This window comes from Typopeltis vanoorti, chromosome 16 (assembly GCF_054136105.1).
Source record: "Typopeltis vanoorti isolate ZY-2024b chromosome 16, IOZ_Tvanoo_1.0, whole genome shotgun sequence".
In the NCBI taxonomy this organism is placed as follows: Eukaryota; Metazoa; Arthropoda; class Arachnida; order Uropygi; family Thelyphonidae; genus Typopeltis; species Typopeltis vanoorti.
In genome coordinates, this window is record NC_143564.1 from 44,446,556 (window position 1) to 44,473,424 (window position 26,869).

Genomic DNA, 26,869 nt, shown 5'->3' on the forward strand with positions numbered 1-26,869 from the left:
TGGTGGTGACAGTATGCACAAGCAAATAGAAGAAATGGGTGGAAGGAGGGTGATTATTATGGGAGATTTCAACTATGGTCGCATTGATTGGAGTGAGGAGAGGACACACGGGAGGAAGGAACTGGATTTTATGCGGTTATTAAGGGATAACTATCTGCGACAGCATGTAATGGAAAATACTAGGGGTCAGAGAGTGCTTGACCTAGTAATTACATCTGAGGATTTGGCTGTAACAAATATGACCACATTGCCACCAATCGGTGAGAGTGATCATAGGGTCTTAACTTGGGAGGTGGCTAAAGGTGTAGAATTTTCAATTAAGACAGGGTACATGTGGAATTATCGGGCTGGAAAGTATGACAAACTTAGGAGTTTGATTGGTTCAGTGCCATGGCATGTACAACTGCAAGGACTAGAAGTTGATAGTGCATGGGAGGTAGTTAAGAAGTGCTTGCATGAAGCAATGGCTGACTGTATACCTAGAGTCCGAATAATAAATCAAGTAGGGGTTAAATGGATGAATAACACCATTAAGCTTGAGTTTCCAAAAAGAAACAACTATGGAGGGAATTTAAGGAGAAGGGTGACCGGCAGGCACATGAACGGTATAAAGTGCAGGCCAGAAGGGTGACGAGTGTGGTAAGAAAAGCAAAAAAGGATTACGAAAGAACATTGGCCATGCAGGCTAAAGAGAATCCTAAACAGTTTTTTAGATATGTAGCAAGTAAAAGGAAAAATGTACATGGCAGATTGATTTTAAAGAATGCCGATGGTAGGGAGGTAACTGAATCAGTTAAGATAGTTGAATTACTGAGTGAGCACTTTGCAAAAGTATATCATCCAGGTGGTGACATTGCAGAAACGAATAAACCAGTAGATTATACGGGAATTGTGGTTAATGAAGTGGAGGTGAGTAGTCTATTGCATAACCTCAATGTCAATACATCTGTGGGATTGGATGGTATACCAGCTCGTGTTGTACGAGAAGCAGCTAAAGAATTGTCAGTACCCTTGACCATTTTGTTTAATTTGAGTCTCGGGTCTGGGTTAGTCCCGAGCGGGTGGAAAGAGGGGAAAATAGTTCCACTGCATAAAGGTGGTTCCAAGACTGCTGTTGTAAATTACCGACCGATTAGCATATCAGGAATCATTGTCAAGGTCTTAGAGAAAATAGTCAAGAGGAAAATACAAGATTGGATAGAAGAAAATGGGATACTGTATTGGGGACAGCATGGTTTTGTGAAGGGTAGGTCATGCCTTAGTAACTTGCTCACGTATTATAACACAGTGACGGCTGAACTGGATAAGGGTAATGGGTTTACGGTGGTTCTACTGGACCTTGCCATGGCCTTTGACAGGATTCCACATGGAATTCTAATCAGTAAATTGCAGCATATGGGAATGGACATAGGGTTGGTGAGATGGATAGGAGGGTGGTTGACGGAGAGATATCAGAGAGTGGTTTACTCGGGAGTAGAGTCCACAAGACGGCCTGTGACTAGTGGTGTGCCACAAGGATCTGTTCTTGAACCACTGCTGTTTAATTTGTTCACAAATGATATAGGAAATGATCTGAGAGGAACAGTTCATTTGTTTGCGGATGATGCGAAGTTGGGTAGGGCAATAGTGAATGCAGATGACGTCAAAATTTTGCAGGATGATTTGGATAGATTGGAGGTCTGGGCTAAGTTGAATGGATGTCAGTTTAATGTGGCAAAATGTAAGGTTATGCATTTTGGGGTGAAAAGATTGGCAGCAGTTTACTGCATTGGTGGAACCCTGCTCCAGGAAATTGATGAGGCACGAGATTTAGGAGTGTTGGTAGATAAGGAATTGAAATTTAGGGTACACATTGCAAAAGTGACCAAAACAGCTCATCAAATCACTTGGTTGCTGAAGAATACGTTGACAAGCAGAGACAAGCAGGTTATTGTTCCTCTGTATCGAGCCTTGATAAGACCCCATCTAGACTACTGTGCTCAGATTTGGTCACCTAGGTTTCTTCTTGATGGGGAGGAGGTGGAGAGGATCCAGAGGCGAATGACCAAGATGATAGCAGGTCTGTGGAATGAACCGTATGAGAACAGGTTGAGGATTTGTGGGTTGCAAAAATTGGTTGATAGGCGGAGGAGGGGAGATATGATTGAGACATTCAAATTACTGAAGGGTTTCTATAAAATTAATTCAGAAGATATTTTTGAGAACAGGGCTGGTTGTGGGAGGACTAAGGGACATCCATGGAAACTGGGCAAAAGTGTGGTTAGTAAAGGTGTTAGAGCTGGGTTCTTTACTTTTAGAGTAGTGAATGAGTGGAATGCGCTCCCTGAGTCTGTGGTGGATGCTGTGACAGTGAATGAGTTTAAGGCGTGTATGATAGATACTGTATGAATGTCAAATAGTTGTGATGAATATGATTTGGGGCCTCCCTCGATGAGTCTAATGACTCCCTGGAGTTGCCCGTAATAATAGTAGTAATAATAATAATAATATATGAAAATAATCAAATACAAATAAGATTAAATCACGAGCTATCATATATGAGAGAGATAAACCAAGGGGTCTGACAGGGATGTCCCATCTCAGCAACTCTTTTTAATATCTACTTAAATGAAATAATAATAAAATGGAATAAAAATTTACATCAAGGAATTAAACTTTCTCCTACAGTAAACTTCAACATTCTCCTCTTTGCCGACGACCAAATAATAATTACAACTTCTGAAGATAAACTATAGAAAGCTATTTTAGATCTAAATGAGATATCCAAAGATTATGGTATGATAATATCAACAGAAAAATCAAAACCTATGGCCTTTAAAGGACAAGATCCAGCAAGAACTAAAATAGTAATAGATAACAAGATCTTAGAACAGGTGAATTCATTTAACTATCTAGGATGTACGATCACATATGAAAAAGAAAAAGATATAAACGTAAAAATTGCAAAATATTTAAAAATAACAGGTGTAATTAACTCTATATTTAAACCAAACCTAGTTCAAAAACAAACCAGACTAAAAGATAGGGCTAATGTATAGTATACAATACATTAGCCCTATCAGTCTTAATGTATAGAAGCGAAATCTGGACAATAAAACAAAAAGACAAACAAAGATTAACAACAGCAGAAATGAAGGTTATGAGAAAAACTGCAAAGTATACCCTATTTGATCACAGAAGAAATTATGAAAGAATTAAACCAAGAACCAGTAATAGAAAAAATTAAAAACTATAAACATAAATGGATGAAACACGTTCAAAGAATGAAAACAAAAAGATTACCAAAACAAGCCTTAAAGTACAAGCCATTAGGAAAAAGAAAACCAGGACGACGTCCTCTTAAACGATTCAGCGATGACTTCTAAGGCCAGAACAGGCCATGCTAGGCCTAAATCCTTGATATGCATGATGATGATGATGTGAACAAGGGAGTGAGGAGTAGATTTTTTTGCATGGAGAGTTGTGGGTGATTAGAATGCAGTGCCTGAAAGTGTGGCGAGTGCAGAGACGGTAAATGCATTTAAGTCCTGGTATGCTGAGATATGTATGAGAATGAATCTGAGGTCTGATGATGATAATAATAATCTTGTCATGAAAAATACAATTCATATTGTTTATTCAAGGATTGCAGTGATATGAATAATATGTTCTTCATTCTTATATGCAAGATATTTTCTCTATGTGGTTTGTCTCTCTCCCTTCCCCCCAATATACATACAACATGCTGTTTCTTTATTCTTTCATAACCATTTCTTTTCTATTTGCAGGTTGCTCTAGCTGACTGTTGGGATAACATAAATATTGGCATGAAAGTGGAAGTAGAAAATAAAGACTGTGATAATTATGGAGAAATTTTTCCTAGTTTTTATTGGATTGCTACTGTCATCAAAATAGCTGGTAGGTGTGTGTGTATGCATGCACACACTTATAATGAATGACACTAAATCATTTAAATCTACTCACAAACAAATGCATGCCTTAAAGTAGCTTAATTAAAGTATATGTTAGTAGTGAAATGTGTTAGAAATATGCTTTGAAAGGCTGTTCATCTAACATCTTTATGAGAAAGATTATGTTTTTATGCAAGACACAAGTCTCACTTAACACTTGTGAACTCACTCAAATATAATGGACTACCAAATTTTGGGGAATACCCACTGGCATTGTGTTATTGTGGAGAAAATTTACTATAGTAAACCTTCTGTTTACTGTGAGTTCACTAATGAAAGAGTTAGCTATTAGGAGTGATTTTACTAGTCATTCTGATAGTAGTGAACAGAGCATGAAAATAAAATGTTATCCTTTTTTCATTTTAATTTATTTAAACAGGAGTTAGAGATTTTAATCTCAGTGGTAATATTGACTGAATATACAGTGTCCTAAATCTCTGAAATTTATGCATATTAATAACCCAAATGTGTAGATGGAATTTTGAAAATCCATCCTATATCCATTATATTTGTTATTGCCTATCCTGGCTGGCTGATCATAAATATTACCTAGAGCTTTGATAACTTGAGATTTTCAGTCTAATCAGAAATACTGTATTTCTTCTTTTGGCGAACTGCCTACAATATGATATATATGTACGTTAACATGATCATTGTTCAGCATCAACATATAAATAATTCTTTAATTATTTATATGAATTGTCATAATCAGATTCCTGATATGTATCCTCAAGGGGTGTATGGGTTAAAGCAATCTTTATTTTCATTCAAAAAAAAAAAAAAACACCTAAGGTTTTATGCTTATATATAAATATAAGGTTCAAGGATACTTGGTGAACATTGTATATTCATAATGCTGCAGTAGATAAGTAATTTTTTTCAAATATTTGCTAATAATACCAAGTGAATTTATTGTTTTATAAGTGTGCAAACAAGATAGACTAAGTTATTTAGGCATAAGTAAAACATTATATTTATTGTTGGTATAGCACCTGTGCATAGCAAAACAATGGTGGCCAAGACATTTTTGTTGGGTGAGCTAAATTTGTATGCTTTTGTGTATTGTAAAATTTGTGATATGTACTCGTCATGAAAGTTGAAAGATTTGCAGGAGAGAGAAACTGGTGTGAGAAAGTGTAATGTTTTGAAAGTGAATATGGAGAGGACAAATTATGTGATAGTAGAGTAGAGAGCATTGATACAAGACAAGAAAATATAAATATTGCTGATAATACTCAGTGCTGTGGCAGAAATTCAGGAGAACTTAGAGGATCTGAATAAAGAAATTGCGTGCATGCATGTAATCCTTCGCATGACAAAGCGTGAGTTTATAAGGCTGTATGGGAAGATGGTTGGGAACCTAAGGGGATGCTACAGTTTCTGTATACTAATGCTAGAAGCACCAGGAATGAGAGAGAAGAGTTTTTGACATTGGTTTGTGCAACAGAAGGTATTGGCATTAGTGAAACCTGTGAGCCAAGTGAGACTTGGCTAACAGCAGGTTTTCAGGGAGGATAGAGCAGAGAGGAGTTAAAAGTTTTTCCACTTGGTTATACTATAAATTAAAGATACCAAGAAATTATATACTTGGTTTAATCCTTTATCCAAGTCAAAATAAACAAGTTTACACCTGAACTATTTTCAGGACTGGGGAACTCATAGATAGACGCTTATGACTTCACATCACTTGCCTTAGTATCCCATAATGCAAAGGACATATCCTTACGGGTACTTATAATGCTATGCATTATGGAATGGGTCATTACCCAGGCCAGTTCCCACTTATATTGACGTTTCATTAGTGGGAGCCAGAAGACGTGATACCAAAGATGAAGTAATACAGAAGTCATATTTCCATATACAAGTAGCTAAATAGGTGTCATACCTTATTACTAAAATACTCTAGATTAGACATAGGTGCTGAAAACTTTGTTTGCTTTCACTTGGATAAATGATTAAATCAAGAATATAATTTCTTAGCATCTTTAATATATAGTATAACCAAGTGGAAAAACTTTCATCATCTACCTCTAATCCAGAGTATTTAATAATAAGGTGCTTCTTGTATATGGAAATATGACTTCTGCATTACTTCAACCTTGGTATCATGTCTCTATGTAGCTTCTAGTGATGAGACCTCAGTTAAGGTTGAAACTGGTCTGGGTACTGATCCTTCCCGTAATGACCTTTACACATGACCGTAAGGATATGTGTTTTCATTATGGGAGGCTAAGACAAGTGAGGTGAAGTCATTAGCCTCTATATACAAGTTGCCTAGTCATGAAGTTACTTCACATGCAAACTTCGTTTGCTTACACTTGGATAAAGGATTAAAACAAGAATATAATTTCTTGGCATCTTTTAATTTAAGTACTTTAAGTGTTTCAAAACAGTTCTTCCTCAGTTTAATATCAGCCATACGCAAACATCCTCCACGCCTACTGCATTAAACAGAGAAAGTGGCAATGAAGCCGAATAATGACAGATGGTTTAGGTTTTGCTAGCATGGGTATTTGACCAGTAACAATGCTGTGAAGTGCCACAGCTGCACACACTAAAAAGATCTGTGATTTCCATTGTCACTGGTCACATGCTTGTTGTGCAAAGATTGATGAATTATCAAACATTAATTGCCTTCATCTGCCCTCCATGCCTCATTTCAGTTAAACGGTTCCTGAATAAAAGTGCAATGACAGCTTCTTTCTAGAACTGCTTCTTATCATTCTTGATAAAACATTCTCTTGAAAAATTAAATCAGTAAAAACTAAGCATAAACTGATTCATAGTTAGTGCTTTGACAAAAATGTCCTCTCTGCTGAGAATATTGGCAGTGTCTAACCTCATTGTGGTGATAATTAATTCGATCAAAGCCAGAAATAATAATAATAACAACAAAAAAATGCAGTGCTGCATTCTTAACTTGTACCTCAAGACAGACAAAGCACTAATAGATGATTTTGTTAAACTAGCTGAAAAATGTTATCTCAACTCCAGAAAAATTATCAGATACTACCTCTTTGGGCATAATAAATTTAGTTTAATCCTTTATCCAAGTGTGAGCAAACAAAGTTTGTGCCTGAAAGTATCTTCAGGACTGGGGTAAGGTGGTACAACACCAGAGCACTCCTTGCAAAGGTGGAGCAAGCTACCAGCACTCCTATCTCAGTATCTCCCATAATGCAAAACACATCTCCTTGCGGATATGTCTAATGTTATGCATTAAGGGAAGGGACACAACCCAGACAAAATTAACAAAAATGTGTTTCTGGTGTTTTATAAGTTTTCTCTGTTTTAAGCTGGTGATATTCAAATATAAATAACTCGTTTGAATATACCTTATTTTGTCTTTAAGATGCCTGTGTAGTATATTCTGCTTGGAATGCCCTTTAGTTCATAAGATCTGGATTCATCTCTAATCTAAGATTTGATGAGCCTTTGTAAAGGCCATGCTGTCATTACCAAACTTATCTTCATCAAAAAATAATAACAGGTTATTTGGATCTAATGTATAAAGGAAGTTGTGAAATTTTATTTAATCATAAACATGTTTAAATTCATTGGGAATGAGTCCTGTCCTGTCAGGTGTCTTCTCCCTCCAAGAGATCGACTACCATGTGTCTCCACTATGTCCTATTCTGTGCCTCTTTGCTGCATTCTTCATATGAGAGATGGGTCCAGTCTTCTATATTTTTCATCCACTCCAGTCTTTGTTTTCCTCTCCTTCTCTTTCCCTCAACATTTCCTTCAAGAAGTGTCCTTTGTAGGCAGTTATGTCTCAGAATATGTCTGAAATAGCCGACTTTTCTTTTTTTAATTTCTTTTATCAGGCTCCTGTTTATGCCTAACATCTCTAGTACCTCTTCATTTGTCTTTTTGTCTTTCCATGATATCCCCAGAATTCTTTGCAGCATCCACATTTCAAAGGCCTCCAGTTTTTTCACACTCAGATTGGAGAGTGTCCATGTCTCTACTGCATATAATAATGTGGACCATATGTAACATTTAGAGATTCTTAGTCGTGTTTTCAGATTTAATTCTCTGATGTCAGTAGATTTTTCATATTGTTGAAAGTTGACCTTGGAATTTTAACCCTTTGTCTAATTTCATCTTCTGTCCTGCCATTCTCTGTGATCAAGTGTCTGAGGTATATATATATGTTTGCACCTGTTCTAATTTATTTCCTTTTATGTTGATGCATATGTTTGGTATTTCCTTTTCTCTTGAAATTATCATGATTTTTGTCTCTTTAAAGTTGAAACTGAGACCATACTTTTTGCTGTACTTGGGTTTCATCTATAAGAGTCTTGAGGTCATATTTGTTTTCAGCTAGAAGAACCATGTCATCTGCATATCTTAGGTTATTAATATTTCTGTCCCCTACAGTAATTCCTTTGAGGTTACTAATTTTATTAAATATTTCTTCTGTATACAGGTTAAAGAGAATCGGGGACAAGACACAGCCTTGTCTCACATTTCTCAACTGGGAATTCTTCTGAGGTCTCTCTATTTATTCTCAAAGATTCAGTCTGTTCCCAGTAAAGTTTAGTTATTAGCCTAATGTCTTTTCCGTCCATGCCTATTTTTGAAAGGATTTCAATTAATTGCTCACGTTGAACATTGTCGAATGCCTTTTTGTAATCTATGAAGCAGAGGTATACATCTTTTTGTTTTTCTAGATATCTTTCTATGATGGTTCTGATGTTGAAAATACCTTCTCTTGTACCTACATTTTCCTTGAAGCCACTTTGTGTATCATTTAATTCTATGTTTATTTTTCTGTTATTTCTTTCAAGAATAACGTTTAGGAGGACTTCTGATACTTGACTGATGAGGCTAATTGTCCTGAACTCTTCACATCTTGTAGCTTTTGTTTTTTTGGAAATTGGAACGAAAATTGAGTGATTAATATCTTTTGGGTAGAAATCCAGTCTTGTTTATCATATTGTATAATTTTGTTAGTAATTTCAGTCCTCCTTCATCAAGAACCCTCAATCATTCTGCCAAAATATGATTTATTCCTGCAGCTTTATGTAGTTTTAGTTTTCTGATGGCGTTTCAACTTTACAAAGTAAAATGGGTGGTCCTTCTAAATCTGTCTGTTCAGGAATATTATTTCTTTGTTGCTCGTATACTTGTGTATTCAATCCATCTTTCTATGCTTTCTTTTTTATCAATTAGAATATGGTCTCTAATGACACTTGCTTGATTTACTGTATTTGTCCTGCTTGTCATTTCTCTGATCTTTTCATATTTCTCTGCTTCTGTGTTTTCTATCAAGGTTTTTTGTGTCTGTACATTTATTCTTAATCCATTCCTCTTTGGCTTTCCTGCATTTGTTTTTTATTTCTTTGTTCCATCAACTTTAATATTTTTTCATTTATCCAAGGTTTGTTGCTTTTCCTTTTTAATTGTGGAGTGTATTTTTGGCTGCTTCGTTGATGCTATTCTTGAATGTTTGCCAGTTCATGCTAATTTCATCAATTGGTGTTCTATTTTCTGTATGAGTTGTGGTGTCAGACTTGTCAAGGGATTTTGTGAATTATTTTAAAAAGCAGTCTTTAACTTCTTGGTTGTTAAGAGAGTCTGAGTTATAAGTTTCGCTTGTGAATGGTTGGCTTGGTATCTTAAGTTTTATTTTGATTTTTGAAATCACTGGGTTGTGGTCCGATCCTATGGCTGCTCCAGGATATGTTTTTGTTTGTGTTATTGCATTTCAGAATCTTTTGCTTATTATTATATAGTTAATTTGGTTTTTATAGATGTCCCCAAGGCTTTTCCATGTATATAGTCTTCTGGAAGGATGTTTAAATAGTGCATTGGCAATTATTAAGTCATTGGTTTCACAGAATTGAATTAATCTTTTACTTCTTTCATTTCTGTGGGAATGAGTAATAATATATTTAATCGCCAATATTTTTACATGTGATATTCTCTATCCTAATATTTGAATGAATTTTATATATCACTTTAAATAAGCTATTTTTGCAAACTAGTTTTTTTTTAGACAAATCAGATATCTAGTGAATATAAGATGTGAATCTGTTGATGTTTTCCCGTTATACAAGATATAAAAACCGCATAGTTGTTAAACTAGTAATGAACAACACAATCTGTATGTGTGTCTGTGCCATTTAGATACCAGTTTACTACCTTCATTCACCACTGGAATGATGCTTTCTGTTTTCTTTAGTAAACTAACATGACATCAGTTTCATTATTATAACTAGATTTTTTTAAACAGTATTTGGTGTCTGAATATAGCATAATATCTGTGAAACATTTTAAAGTCATATATGATATTAGTACATATTGTTTTCTGCTATCCTTCATATTAATCTTATGAATATGTTTATCCAATGTTTAGGTTATATGGCCCAGCTTCGCTATGAAGGTTTTGGAACAGATAACAGTAGTGATTTCTGGGTAAACTTGTGCACTGAATCAGTGCATCCTGTTGGATGGTGTGCATCTCAAGGAAAACCACTAATTCCACCAAAAAGTAAGTTAGCATGTTATATTTTAAGTTTAAAAGTAATAAATCCAATAAGGAATCTAGAATATCGGAAATAAAATGGTCCATTCATTTATTCTCTAAATGTAGTATTAGACAGTCCATTGATTCTTTTCTAGCTTGCTGAGTCTCTAGTGTTCTTTGCTGCAAGTACCATCTTCTTCCATTTCTGTCTTGGACTCGTCCAGGCTAGGATTCCCATTTCAGCTACATCTTTTGGGATTTGTTTCAATAATGAAATATCATGATTTGGTGTAATCAAAAGAATTCTAAAAATGGAGGAAAACTCGTGTAAAAAAAAAAACTTTAATACTGTAGAATTTTTTCCTAAATCTCATAAGTATCGTCAGTACTAGATCATAGAACAGCAATAAAACAATAACAGACAATTCCAAAAAATGCTACCTGAGTAGCTAATGTAAGATAACTAAATAAGGTCAATTTTCTAACTTATTGGGAAAAAATATAGCAGCCATCAATTAATATTCCCCAAAGGCTTTCTCTATGAAAGTTTTTCTAAAATTATATTCCTATTTTTATCTTTAATATTTGACATAGTGTAAAAATATGGTTAGCTTTGGAATCCTACTTGATGTTCACTACATTTTCTTTACATGTGATTTGATTCTTTTTAGTATAATTTTAGATAAAAATTTTGTAGCTTGTGGGCAAGTGCAATATCCATCTGTTATTTTCACATTCATATTTGTTTCCTTTATCTCTCTCTCTCTCTCTCTCTCTCTATATATATATGTTTGTATGAGTAGTGATTTTTCCCCCTTGTTCTGAGGATATTTTTTCATTTTTCTGCATTAAATTTCACCAGGCTATGAATTTCTGTAGTTAATACACTACCACTATATATGATGGTTTGTCTACTATTCTGTCAGTACCTGGTTTGTTGGTTTGTTTTTCAGTTGCTTGATAATTTCTTCTATTTAACTAGTGAAGATTTAAATATTTCTGTGACAGGTATTTAGTTCTTAGGATTGGTTAAAGTACTTGCTCTACCTGTTTGCTGTGTTATCTTGTAGCGGCTGGTGTTTTCATTTCATATTGTTCATTATTGTTGTTTTCAAATGTGGGCCTGTTTTTAGTTTCTAATATAATAGAAGACTTTCCTTTTTGGTTAATTAACATAAATTTGAAAGAGCTTGCTTTGGACAGACAAGGGTGGAAAGCTCTTATCCATGAGGAACTTCATGTGTCTTGAGGACAGAAGAAAAGAAGATCACGTTTCTGGTTTTTTCAGTCTGTTTTGTGTAAAAATTAATTTTCTTTTATGATTATTTTACTGTTTTACTCACTACTGTATCTCTGAATAGCAGGAATTGAACATCAGATGGATTATTTAGCGCATTACTTTTTTTTATTACCACTTCACATTTTTGATTAAACTACTGTTTTTGCTCTATTTTACTTTGGGTCAAAGCCATATAACTGAGAGGAGACCTCCACATGTCCTTTAAAGGAATGTGGAGAACCGATCAGGGCTTCTGACCTAATGTCCAATCCTCACCTTCTCGTGGTGCATGCACCCTGTTAGGAATCTACCTGGATACCGAATGAACGAGGATAGGCTGGCAATTTGGGATTTAGCCGACCAAATTGTATTCTTATTGGCTTAAAGGAAAATAAAAAAAAATGATGGTACAACATAACAGAATTTCATGCTGGCTGGGGTTTTGCCCGATTAAGCAAGGCCATTGTTGTTTTCGCTAGGGAACCAGGACAAACAGCGAAACGTCAGCTACTGGAACAAATCCTAAAATATACCCCAACTTAACATCACCAGAGTTCAAGATCGATACTATCAACATAAGAAACCTGATTGGCAAAAAAAGGTAGCTAGCTGTGAAATTAGATAAGTACCAGATCGACATAATAGGGATAACTGAAACAAAAAAGGCAAAAACTGGTGAGGTCTTGATATTTTCAACGTTTCTGCCTATTTTCATTACCTTTGTCTTTTTATTCTGATTTTCATACCAAATTTATTAGCCATGTTATTCAGTCAGGGAATATTGAAGACTTGTACTGGATTACAAAAGAAGAAGTAGTAGTATTCAACACAAAATACGAGGCTAATCTTCTTGAATGGCAGGCAGTCTCAAGTAGAGTGATGTGGGCAAATATCAGAATGGGGAATTGGACAATGAGACTTATTTGTGCTTATGGTCCCACAGAGGGTTCTACTAAGGTAGAAGTGGAGGAATTTTTTGATGCCTTAGAAAAAGCAACTGACACAATGAAAAAGGAAAAGTTGGTCCTAGTTGGGGATCTAAATAGCATAGGGGGAAATGATTGTTAGACATACAAAAATATATTGGGAAAATTTGAAGAAAAGAACAAAGCTAATAATAATGACAAATACCCGTTGGATTTCTGTTCAGGATATGGACTGGTTATTACTAACACAATGTTCCAACATAAAAATGTGCACAAATTCACATGGAGAGAAGAGGCAAGGAATAAGAAAAGTCTCATTGACTATGTTATTGTTGATAGTGATGTTTTCTCCCTGGTGCAGGGCACCAGAGTGTACAGAGGATTTGAAATTGGAAGTGATCACTATTTAGTCTTGAGCAGGATAAAATTGAATTTCATATCGAAAAGAATAACATGTAAGAAAGTTTTAAAGTGAATAAAAGTTGAGCAGCTCTCAGATGTGAACTGTAGACTAAAATACACAAAGATTATTGAAAAAAAAATGAAAGAGTTTGAGAACAGCAACCAAACCTTGTAGATTCAGCCAGAGAGGCATGTGGTGAGGTTGTCTGCATGGAAAGAGAAATCAGAACACAGGAAGTTAAAGAGGCAGTGAAGGAAAAGAAGAAATCATATCAAAAATTCCTGACAAATAAGTCAGTTTTTGCTCTTAGAGAATACAGAGACAAATGTAAGAAAGTGAAATACTGTGTGAAACTAGCTAAACAAAAGTCATGGGAGGACTTTGGCAAGAACATAGAAATATCAAAAATAATTATCAAGAAGGTGATAAGATAATCTGGAGGTTGTTGAAGAAGCTTAGAAATGGAGGAAAGAGTGCTGTAAAAGGAGTTAGAGATGATAAAGGTGACATGAAAACAGGAGAAAAAGATATCCTCGAAGTATGGAGTAATTACTTCGAAAAATTGCTAAATGAAAAAAGCAGTGAGAGCACAGTGGTAAAAAAACATTCAACAGGCATACAGTCAGGAATACATATCCATACTTGAAGTGAAAAAGCGATCAAAGGCTTGAAATGTGGAAAGTAAGCAGAAGTAGATGATATATTAGATCAGAAATGCTCAAGTATGGTGGTATAATAGTCATACAGTGGCTGCACTGCATAGTTCAGAAAGAACGGACAGAGGGACGAATTCCCAATGATTGGAGTAGAGCTCTAATAGTACCCATATATAAAAAGGGAAATAAAACTGAATGTGAGAATTACAGAGGTATTTCCCTACTGAGTTCCTGGCAAGATCTATGCAAGTATACTTGAGAAATGGTTGAGAAGAATTGTGGAAGAAAAGCTTGGTGAAGATCAAGCTGGATTCAGGCCAAATAGAGGCTGTCAGGATCAGATCTTCACTTTACGACAAATAGTCGAGAAAGCATGGGAATATAACAAAGATCGGTATTTAAGTTTTGTCAATCTGGAAAATGTATATGATAAGGTGCCAAGAGAAAAGCTATTCAATACGCTACAGTTATACGGTGTCAATGGGGCCTTATATCAAGCAATACTTAGTCTGTATTTGAGTTGTAAGTCAGCAGTTAGAATTGAAGGATGTACAGGAAGATGGTTTAATGTTAAATCTGGTGCGAGACAAGGATGTACATTATCCCCTCTGTTATTCGTTATCTTTATGGATCACATTTATGATGGAAAGTGGTATTAAACATCATCATCGTCAAATTCCTGCTATGTACCCTCAAGGGGTGTACAGGATATGATAGTACTACATGAAAAAAATTACATCATTACTAATTTCCTATCTACAATTTTCCTCCAACTCAGTCTGTTACTTGTCAGGACTCCAATATCAGATCTTATATTTCTATCGTCTAAGGCACTTTGTACCATATCAATCCACCTATATCTTGGTCTTCCTCCGGATCGTTTTGCTGCCAACCTGGCAGAGAACACTTGTTTTGCTAATCTTTCTTCACCCATTCTGTTTAAGTGACCATACCACGTGAGATTAGCTCTGCTAACCCATTCCTGGATGCCGACAATGTCAAGTTCTTTCCTAATATCTTCGTTTTTAATATGATATTGCCATTGATGCCATCTGTTCATGCCTCTAATATTTCTCATGACTTTCATATCTGCAGTTTCTAGTCTTTGGTCAAGCGTTTTACTTCTGACTCAGCTCTCATATCCATAAGTTAAAACTGGTTTGAACACTGTCTTGTATATATCTAATTTAGTGTTCCGACTAATTTCTCTCTTATTCCATATGAATTTATTCAATTGACTTCTCACTATACCAGCTTTGTTGATTCTGTTGTCTATTTCTATATTGAATTTACCATCTTCACTAAAAATCGTGACTAAATAGCTGAAATGTTTTACTTGTTCCACAGGTTCTCCATTCACAACACAGTCGACATTTTCAATGATTCTGCCTATTTTCATTGTTTTTGTCTTTTTATTGCTGACCTTCATACCATATCTGTTACAACAGTTATTCAATTTAGTCAGAGAATCTTGCAGACTTGTAGCAGATTTATTAAGAAGAATAACATCATCTGCATAAAGCAAAGAGCTTACATTCACATCTCCAATTTTGATATCATGTTTAATACCACTTTCCTTCATAATGTGATCCATATAGATAATAACAGAGGGGATAATGTACATTCTTATCTCACACCAGATTTAACATTAAACTAATATCCTGTGCTTCCTTCAATTCTAACTGCTGACTTACAACTCAAAGACTAAGTATTGCTTGATATAATGCCCCATTGACACCATATAACTGTAGCGTATTGAATAGCATCTCTCTTGGCACCTTGTCATATGCCTTTTCCAAATTGACAAAACTTAAATACAGATCTTTGTTATATTCCCATGCTTTCTCGACTATTTGCCATAAAGTGAAGATCTGATCCTGACAGCCTTTATTTGGCCTGAATCTAGCTTGTTCTTCACCAAACTTTTCTTCCACAATTCTTCTCGACTGTTTCTCAAGTATACTTGCATAGATCTTGCCAGGAACTCAGTAGGGAAATACCTCTGTAATTCTCACATTCAGTTTTATTTCCCTTTTTATATATGGGTACTATGAGAGCTCTACTCCAATCATCGGGAATTCGTCCCTCTGTCCAGGCTTTCTGAACTATGCAGTGCAGTCACTGTAAGATTTTTATACCACCATACTTCAACATTTCTGGTCGAATATCATCAACTCCTGCTGCCTTTTCACATTTCAAGGCTTTGATGGCTTTTTCTACTTCAGGTATGGATATGTATTCCTGACTGCATGCCTGGTCAGTGTGTTTTATCACTGTGCTGTCATCACTGCTTCTTTCATTTAGCAGTTTTTCAAAGTAATTACTCCATACTTCAAGGATATAATTTTCTCCTGTTTTCATGTCACCTTTATCATCTCTAACTCTTTTTACAGCACTCTTTCCTCCATTCCTAAGCTTCTTCAACAACCTCCAGGATATTTTGCCACCTTCTTGATATTTATTTTCTATATTCTTGCCAAAGTCCTCCCATGACTTTTGTTTAGCTAGTTTTACGCAGTGTTTAGCATTCTTGCATTTGTCTCTGTATTCTCTAAGAGCACAAGCTGACTTATTTGCCAGGAACTTTTGAAATGCTTTCTTCTTTTCCTTCACTGCCTCTTTAACTTCTTGTGTCCACCATGGAGTTCTAATTTTTCTATCCTTTCAGACAACTTCATCACATGCCTCTCTAGCTTAATCAATCAGGGCTTTCTTCAAGGCTTGCCACTGAATCTCCAAGGTTTGATTCCTGTTCTCAAGCTCTTTCATTTTTTCTTCAATAATCTTTGTGTATTTTAGTCTACAGATCACATCTGAGAGCTGCTCAACTTTTATTCGTTTTAAAACTTTCTTACGTGTTGTTCTTTTCAATATGAAATTCGATTTTATCTTGCTCAATACTAAATAGTGATCGCTTCCAATTTCAAATCCTCTGTACACTCTGGTGTCCTGCACCAGGGAGAAAACATCACTATCAACAATAACATAGTCAATGAGACCTTTTCTTATTCCTTGCCTCTTCTCTCCATATGAATTTGTGCACATTTTTATGTTGGAACATTGTGTTAGTAATAACCAGTCCATGTCCTGAGCAGAAATCCAACAGATATTTGCCATTATTATTAGTTTTGCTCTTTTCTCCAAATTTTCCTTAAATATTTTTGTATGTCTCACAATTATTTCCTACTCTGCTATTTAGATCCCCAACAAGGACCAACTTTTCCTTTTCCATTGTGTCAGTTGCTTTTTCTAAGGCATCAAAAAATTCCTCCACTTCTACCTTAGTAGAACCTTCTGTGGGACCATAGACACAAATAAGTCTCATTGTCCAGTTCCCCATTCTCATATTTGCCCACATTACTCTACTTGAGACTGACTGCCATTCACGTAGATTAGCTTCGTATTTTGTGTTGAATACTAAGGCTACTCCTTGTTTTCCTTGATTGTCATTGCCTGAATATAAATTTTGTATTTATTGCTCAGAAAGATCTCACCAGTTTTTGTCTTTTTTGTTTCAGTTACCCCTATTATGTCTTTCTGGTACTAATCTAATTCCTCAACTAGCTCCATTTCTTTGCCATTCAGGCTTCTTATGTTGATGGTACCGATCTTTAACTCTGGTGATGTTGAGGTGGGGTGTTCTCTGTCATGTTTGGCAGGAAAACGACCCAGAGGAATACCAAGATATAGGTGGATGGATATGGTACGAAGTGCCTTAGATGAGTGAAATATAAGATCTGATAATGTTGGAGTCTTGACAAGTAACAGACTGATTTGGAGGAAAATTGTAGATAGGAAGTTAGTAATGATGTGAATTTTTCATGTAGTACTATCATATCCTGTACACCCCTTGAGGGTACATGTCAGGAATTTGATGATGATGACTATGTATTGCCTCATAGAAGCAACAAAAAAAGAAAGATTGTATATAGTTGTCGGAAGAAACTATTCATATAGCAAGGGAAAGAAGAAAAATGAAACTTCAGAAAAACAAAGAAAGTGTGGAATAGGTTTGGAAATCTGCAACTAAGTGCAGATTTCCAAAAACAGGCTATGCAAGATAAGATAAAACATATAAACAAAAGGTGCTAGGAAATTGAAGAAAACAATATGGATAGAACATGAAATCTGTTTAGAAAAATAAATGATATTACAATGAAGTTTATCCCTATATTAGACATTTTCCTACAAGTAATTTTGGAAAATGTCTGATGGAAGAAGAAGCAGTGAAAAAAAAAAGATAGAAAGAGTATGTAAATTTGGGCAATAAAGATAATAATAATATTCAAAGGAGAATTTGTTGAGGAACTCATGATGATGAAAAGTGAAGTGATGTCAGCAGTGGAACAGCTGCCAAAAGGAAAAGCTCCTTGAGCTGATGGTGTGTCAGTAGAATTAACGAGAGCAGCTAGGAATTAAGTAGGCAATATACTGACTGAAATTTGTCAATAGGTTTGGAAGAAAATATACTGACCTAGAGATTCGAACACATCAGTATTCATCCCAGTTCCAAAAAAAAAAAAAAATCTAATCATAGAGATTGTGAGAATAATAGAACCATCGCCTTAATTTCACATGGAAGTAAAGTTATGCTGAAAGTGATCTAACAAAGGTTGGAGCCATATGTGAATAGAGAAATGCCACAAGAACAGGCAGAGATGGATTATGGAAAGAACAAGAGAATATCAGAAGGAAGTATTCATCTGTTTTATTGATTGTAAGAAAGCTTTTTATTTTGTGAATCACAACCCATTGTGGATTATAATGAGATCAGTGGGAATACCTGACCATCCAATTCTCTTGATAAGAGCACTCTATGACAACCAAAAAGCTTTAGTAAAAACAGTCTTTGGAGAAACAGACGATGTTTGAGTGGAAAAAGGCACATGACAGGCTTATATACTGTCTCCTACCTTTTTAATATTTTTAGTGAATATATTATGAGAATAGCTGATTTAGAGAAAAATCCAGCTGGAATTAAGATTGGTGGCAGAAAAATTAATTTAAGACATGCAGATGATACAACCCTCATAGCAGAAACCAAGGAAGATATGGAGCAGTTGATTCTATTGGTTAAGATGAAAAGTAACAAATATGGGCTTAATTTGAACATTAGCAAAACAAAAGTGATGGTTTCTGGCAATTTAAATGAATTTATAATATAGGGAGATAAAATAGAAATTGTTGAAAGTTATGATTTACTGGAGTCCAGAATCAGAAATGATGGTAAATATATAGATGAAATTAAAAGGAGGATAGTCATGGAAAAAAAACAGTGCTAAACCTGACAAAAATTATGAAAGATTGAGGTGTGAGCAAGGCCACAAAAGTTAGAATTGTGAAAGCAATGGTATTTCCACTAGTGATGTATGGATGTGAAAGCTGGATTATTAAGAAGAAAGATAGAAAGTAAATTGATTCATTTGAATTATGGGTATAGAGGAGACTATTAAGAATTCCATGGACTGCAAGAATAAGTAGGTTTTAGAGAATATAAAGACAGAATGCTCCTTTGAGGTAATGATCACTAAACAGAAATTGATGTATTTTGGACATATTATGTGAGCTGATGAATCATTTGAAAAGGCTATTTATGTTGGGGAAGATTGAGGCAATGAGAAGAAGAGGAAGACCATAAAAGAGTTGGGTGGACAGCATAAAAGAACTTACCAATTTGAACTTATAATTACTGAAAGAAAGTACAAGAGTCAATTGGAATGGAGAGTCTTTGTTCACAGGATCATCAAAAATTGATAACAACTGGATGGCACATACAACATTGCCATATAATATCACATTTATGCTGTATAACTGTTGTGTTTTGAACAGCTTTTCTCTTTGCACCCTGTCATACACCTTTTCCAGGTCTACAAAACGTCTTGTTATATTCCTATGATTACTCAACTATTTGTCATAAAGTGAAACATGATCTTTGCAACCTCTGTTTTAGTAGTATTATTACTTCCAAGTCTCAGTGGAGTCCAAAGACTCGTTGCAGGAATTGCAGGAGGTTGAACACATTCAATGTTGGAGCACTCACTACCCACTCTGGCAATGCATTCTACTCATTCACCACCTATCAAGCTAAAAATCTCTATTATATCTTTACTCGCATGACTTTTGTAGAGCTTTCAAGAATGACCTCTTGTTCTTGCATCACCTAGTATTCTATGCAAATTATTCCTCTGTATCTACACTGCTTGGAAAAAAATTAAGACCCCCCCCTGCAAGGTGCATTGTGTCATGTAACAGGCATGTGCTTGTAACAGATTCTCTCAAGTCAGTGCAACCGCGTCCAAGCAAAATGGCTGCAAGAAGGGAACTGACGGAGTTTGAAAGAGGCATTTTGATAGGATGCATATTGCAGAAATATCTGTTCACCAAATTGTTGACAAATTGGGCCATCCCAGGTCAGCAGTCACTGATACCATACTGAGATGGAAGCGCAGGGGGGGTTAACTGCGTGCTACTTGCAGTGGACGACCCACTACACTCACTGAACATGATCATAAGGTACTACATAGGATAATATGTAAAAACCACTATTCATCAGCTAACATGTTGAATGTGGAGTTCCAGGCATCGACTGGAACACAAATCTGCACAAAAGCATTGAGAACCGAGGCTCACAAGATAGGCTTCCATGGTATGACCAATATACAAGCTCTACATTACCCAAACCAGCATTCAACATCATTTTCAGTGGTGCAAAGTGTGTGTGTGTGTGTGTGTGTGTGTGTGTGTATTGTGGGATATGTATGGGATATGTAAACCTGTGTTCTGGAGTGAGAAATCATGCTATACCTTCTACTAAGCAGATGGACAAGTCTGCTGGATGCCTGGTGAACGTCTCTTACTGGAGTGCCTAACCCCAACTGTGAAATTTGGAGGTGGCAGTTTTTTTTATTTATTTATTTATTTATTAATGTTTTTTATGTTGAGCCAATGCACGAGAGGTTGGTTGATCAACCTATAGTACATTAGTACCTTGTATGGGTAGTGGATTGAGAAAGGAGGAACTTGTTTGCATTTGATTGAAATAAATGTATATTCTATTCCTTGTGGAACACAAAGGGGGGGGGGAAGACTTCCACAGTATACCAGTTGCAGGGATGGAGGAGGAAAAGAAACTTGTTCTGTGGGTTTCAAGGTGCACTGTGAAGGGATATTGAGCAGCAACTGTATGTGTTCCAACTAGCTTAGTACGAAGTGGGGGAATTATTGATGCTATTTCAGATGAATATTTTCCATGGAAATATTTATAGTATACACATATTGCAGAAACTAATCGTCTGTGCAAAAGTGGGAGAGGGGAGTTGGTAAGAGATGGGTCATTAATAAGCCTAATTGCTCTCCTTTGCATTGAGGCAAGCATTTTGAGTGTGGTGATTTCAAGTGTGGTGATTTTCACTTCACAAACCATGTAGTTTCAGTAGCAGCCTTATGACTTGATGTACTGTCTTGCTGAAAGAGACGATGGTCAGTTCTGTAAAAACATCACAAAGCAGGAAACATTTAATTGTTCATAGCATCACAGAGGCCCAAGGCCAATCCAAGAAAAACAGGACTATACCATCTGTCCCAAGACTTCTGTAGTTGGATTGCTAGCTTTCTGTCTGAACAAACACTGTGTGGTAGTGGATGGTTCCAAACCAATACATAGTTTTGTAGATGACAGTACATTGCACTCCTCCCTTTCATTGATAAACCTTACTTGACACAACTCGCCTCAACCTACAGATCATCAACCACCACCACCACCACCACCACCCTCAATTCTGATCTCCAAGCCATCCTCCAATGGTTCAATTCTGATCATAAGAGATCATTCTGACAATAAGAGATCAATTCTGATCTCCAAGGGTTCAGATAACCTAGTCAATTTCACTGATAATAAAACCCAGTACTATCTTATTTCTCATAAAAAAAGTCGTCTGTGCAAAAGTGGGAGAGGGGAGTTGGTAAGAGATGGGTCATTAATAAGCCTAATTGCTCTCCTTTGCATTGAGGCAAGCATTTTGAGGGAGCTTTTGGGGGCCCCCACCCCATATTAGTATTCAATAGCTGGGCAGATTTGTATAAGGTGCTGTCCATGGGTGAAGTAATATCTTGAGCAAAAGAGAAATCTTAGTTTTTTAGAAACTGAGGATGCAATGGGTGTGATGTGTTTATGCCACAAGAAGCTTGGTGTTTGGGTGATTTCAAGAAGAGAAAATCTCATCTTATCTGGAAACTTGAGTGGTGTCAAAGGTAATACTGGGAGAAAATGGTTCTTTTTTTATGAGAAATAAGATAGTACTGGGTTTTATTATCAGTGAAATTGACTAGGTTATCTGAACCCTTGGAGATCAGAATTGATCTCTTATTGTCAGAATGATCTCTTATGATCAGAATTGAACCATTGGAGGATGGCTTGGAGATCAGAATTGAGGGTGGTGGTGGTGGTGGTGGTGGTTGATGATCTGTAGGTTGAGGCGAGTTGTGTCAAGTAAGGTTTATCAATGAAAGGGAGGAGTGCAATGTACTGTCATCTACAAAACTATGTATTGGTTTGGAACCATCCACTACCACACAGTGTTTGTTCAGACAGAAAGCTAGCAATCCAACTACAGAAGTCTTGGGACAGATGGTATAGTCCTGTTTTTCTTGGATTGGCCTTGGGCCTCTGTGATGCTATGAACAATTAAATGTTTCCTGCTTTGTGATGTTTTTACAGAACTGACCATCGTCTCTTTCAGCAAGACAGTACATCAAGTCATAAGGCTGCTACTGAAACTACATGGTTTGTGAAGTGAAAATCACCACACTTGAAATGGCCTCCACAGACTCTTGATATCAACTCTATTGAACATCTGTGAGATGAACTGGAGCATTGGGTGAGGTCAAGGGACGTCTGTAGCAATGCCAGCAGAGGCGAGCATGTGGGCGCCGCCGCACCGTTCATAAGTTCATTTTTAAGAAACAAAATTTTTATCATGAAAACAAAAAAATCTTAGAATGATCAATATTAAAATAAATATTGGCCGGATACACCGAATAAAAATTTAAAAAATTGTATATTGCCGGCTGTTTACAATTTTGCAGCGAGAGCAGGCTAAATGCTTGTCTAAAGAATGTTGTGTCTACTGCTATCTATCTAAAGTGAAATGGTGAACGGTTTTTATGTGCAGAAACTAGTAGCAAGGCTTATACGTTGGTCATACATAACTGGTAATTAGCTTACGGAATGAACAACGCATATAAAGCATGTTAATTAAAGGTAACTTTAATAAATAACTTCTATATTTCGGCAACGTCACGTTGCCATCTTCAGGAACATAAAGATATGGTATGTGCACGCAGGCACTAACAAAAGCAAATGAGGAAGAAAGCAAGAAACTAATATTGTTCCTAAAGTCCTAATGGTGCCCTCTGGTGGGCTAATTTGGGTGACTTGGCAGTTGGGCTGAAGTTCTCAAAATGTAAGTCTCCCAAATTTGGGGTAGTTTCATGCACCCAAATTTGTTGAGGTTAGGAACGTTTTTTAGAGCTGCTGAAGATTCCTTGAATAATCTTTCGTATTTAAACTTGCTGCGGTGTATTATTTTTGTTTTCTTCCAACGAATTCTATGGTGGGTATCTAAGGCATGGTCTGCCAGCCCAGAGCGGCTGTACTGGTGAAACCGGATGTTGTCTTTGTGTTGTGAAATCCTGATATTTGTTGTTCTGCCTGTTTGGCCAAAGTAGGACAATTTGCAGCTGCAAGGGACCTGGTATACACCAGGTAGGTCTAGGGGAAGTGGTTGGTCTTTGGTAGAGCGGATAAGGGATGCCAACTTTTTATATGGTCTGTAACAAGAAGTAAGGTCATATTTTCTGAGGATATTGGTTATTTTCCCAGAGGTGCCCCGGATGTAGGGGATGGTGATAGATTTGGTGTAATCTTTATTGTGGAGGGGGGTTGTGGTTTACTGGTTTGAGTATTTTTTGGGGTTATAGCCATTGGCTAAGAAAGTGTTGTGGATGTGGTTTAGTTCAGTAGTTAGGGCCTTGTCATCTGAGCAGATTAATTTTGCCCTGTTATATAGTGTTTTTATAACCCCATATTGTTGTGAGGGGGGGGGGGTTGCTGGTGAATGTATCTGCCAGTATGTTAGTGCTTTTGTTAGTGCCTGCGTGCACATACTATATCTTTATGTTCCCGAAGATGGCAACGTGACATTGCCGAAATATAGAAGTTATTTATTAAAGTTACCTTTAATTAATATACTTTATATGCGTTGTTAATTCTGTAAACTAATTACCAGTTGTGCAGAAACTAATTTTTGTGCAAAACATTTGTTGCTAGTTAACCAGTCATATGGTACGCATCTCAGTAGGCTACTGACAGTAGCGCAGTGCGGAGACTATTATTTCGCCTCTGTGTCGTGTTGTGTAATAATTTCTTGTGGGTATAAAATAGAAATGGAATCAAAAATTAGAAAGTTATCCGGTGCACAAAATCGTAAGCGTCATGCTGCGAAAGAAGCAGATGTTAAGAAACAAACTGGGGCTCTTAATAAATTTGTTAAAATATTCTGATGCAGATTATTACCTACTCGATACATCAGAAATCAGGATTGAAGAACCGTGTACATCATCCAGTTTGCATGAAAGTACTATTGCAACTATTGAACAAGATGCATGATTTAAGTGAAAAATAGGAGAAGATTTAGTTGTAGTCGACCACGAAACTAACACATTCTTAGTCTCTGTAAATTTAGAAGATCCAGGTGAATGGGGAAATATTGATGAAAAATTAAGAGTTGTTTTAATTGAAATGGGGTCTGTTCAAAAGAAAAATATAATATATCCCAGAGATACATATGGTCATAAATTTGGCGACACGTATTATAATTGAAAAATGGAAAACGGTGACCTCGTGCCAAGAACATGGCGCATTTATTCCGCAACTTTAAATTCTGTTTTTTGCTTTTGTTGCAAAACTTTCGCACCTACCGAATCAAGTAGTCTTGTAGAAGGCTATAACGATTTGAGAAATGTAAGTACAACTTTGCATAGACATGAGACTAGTTTAACTCACATGAAAAATTTCTTAAAATGGAAGGAAGTTGATAAAAATTTAAAAAACAAAACTACCATTGATTGAGAGACTCAATGGAAAAGAAGCATTGGACAAGTGTTTTACAACGCTTGATTGAAATTATAAAATTCCTTGGTAGCCAAAATTTAACTTTTCACGGATCATCTGATAAATTATATGAAAGGAATAACGGCAATTTTTTAAAATTAGTCGAACTGTTTGCGAAGTTTGATCCCGTTATGGAAAATCATGTTGAAAGGACCCTACAACGAAACAATAGAGTACACTATTTGAGTAAAGACAGTCAAAATGAAATATTGGAAACTAAAGTAACACAATCAGGGATACAATTTTATTATCAATTCGAAAATCTAAATATTATTCCATAATTTTAGACTGCACTCCTGATGTAAGTAAAACAGAACAAATGACCATTATTATTCGCTTTGTTTCCTGTGACAATGGAATTGTTAAGATCGGGGAGAACTTTTTTTTAAGTTTTGCAGATATATCAGATTCCACAGGACATGATTTATGCGCAACAATAATGGAACAACTGGAAAAATGGAACATTCCCATTGAAGACATGCGAGGTCAAGGGTATGACAATGGGGCAAATATGAAAGGGAAAAAATGTGGGCTCCAAAATTTGCTTTTAAACAAAAATCCTCGAGCTTTTTACGTGCCATGTGCTGCTCATGCTCTAAATTTAATCATTAACGATTCAGCCAAAGTGAATGCAAATACAATTAGTTTCTTTGCAATTATTCAAGAAATATACAATTTCTTTTCATTCTCTTACAAACGTTGGGCAATCCTTTTCAAGTTCGTAAAAATTTAACATTGAAACAGCCATCAGATTCGAGATGGGAAAGTAAAATTAATGCAATCCGCCCTCTACGATATCAGTTACGAGAAATTTATGATGCACTTTTTGAAATTTTAAATAATGAATATTTTAATAAAGAAACTCAGCATGAAGCACAAACATGTGCTAAAATAAAGGACTACAAATTTATTTGCTCTCTTATAACGGCATGATTTACTTAACGGAATAAATCCTGTGAGTAAAATGCTTCAAGACAAAAATATGAATATTACACTTGCTTTAGAATCTATCGAAAACTTAAAAATATTCTTACAAGAGTATCGATCAGATACAAATTTTAAAGAAGTTCTAAAATGGCAAAAGAACTGAGTGAAGAGGTGGATGGAGAATAAGAATTTAAAACTGGTACGGAAGTCTGACGACGAAAGAAGACACGGCAATTTGACTACAAGCATCATGACGAAATGCCGCAATCGCCAGAAGATAAATTTACAGTGAATGTGTTTTATACACTTCTAGAAGTTGCATTGTGTTCATTAATAGAACGTTTTGAACAACTAAAAACATATTATGATGATTTAGAGATTCTCTTGAAGGATGGCGACAATAAAGACGTAAATGCAGTAGAACTATATGATGAGTTATGTACTTTCCGGGATATTTTAATTTTATTTTGTCCAATAATTTATCTTTCCCTAACTTTTCAATTGCTTTAAGAATACTATTAACCTTACCTGTTAGTGTAGTGAGCGGTGTATGTTCCTTTTCCAAGTTGAAATTGATTAAAAGTAGGTTTTAATTTAAAGCCTACTTAAGAACAAGTACGTCACAAAAAAGCTTGTTAGTTTGGCATTAATAGCTATTGAAAATGATATATGTGCGGAATTAAACGTTAAGACCATTATTTCTAATTTTATGAATATGCAATCAAAAACCATAAAATTTTAATTTAAAAAAATGTCAAGTATATTTATGTGATTTAATTTATTTTCTGTTATTCTGTAAAGATGTTATTTTTTCGAATACTTATATTAAATGATCTAATTATTTCAGAATTCTTTTCTTATTTTCTCATCTATCTTGAGTTTCTTTTATTTTCCTAAAAGATGGTTCCACTTATAAAAATTATTAAAAAATTTTTACAAGTTACTAAGAATTTAGTAACTTGTAAAATGTAAAAAACCTTGGTATAAAAATTAATAACAGAAACTTAACACACCTAAGATATGCAGATGATATCATAATATTTGCAAACACTCCAGAAGACCCTAATATAATGATAGAAGACC

General features: G+C 35.6%; 1 protein-coding gene across 4 annotated transcripts in view; it reads left to right on the forward strand.

Annotated features, from left to right (window-relative positions):
* Nucleotides 1–26,869, forward strand: part of LOC150097982 (MBT domain-containing protein 1-like) — a 469,576-nt gene that overhangs the window by 219,546 nt on the left and 223,161 nt on the right. For all 4 annotated transcript variants that reach the window (XM_090406078.1, XM_090406077.1, XM_090406080.1 and 1 more), the window contains 2 exons: nucleotides 3,768–3,897; nucleotides 10,315–10,449. In XM_090406078.1, coding sequence (XP_090262204.1) covers nucleotides 3,768–3,897; nucleotides 10,315–10,449 — 265 coding nt within the window. The remainder of the gene's footprint in view (nucleotides 1–3,767; nucleotides 3,898–10,314; nucleotides 10,450–26,869) is intronic.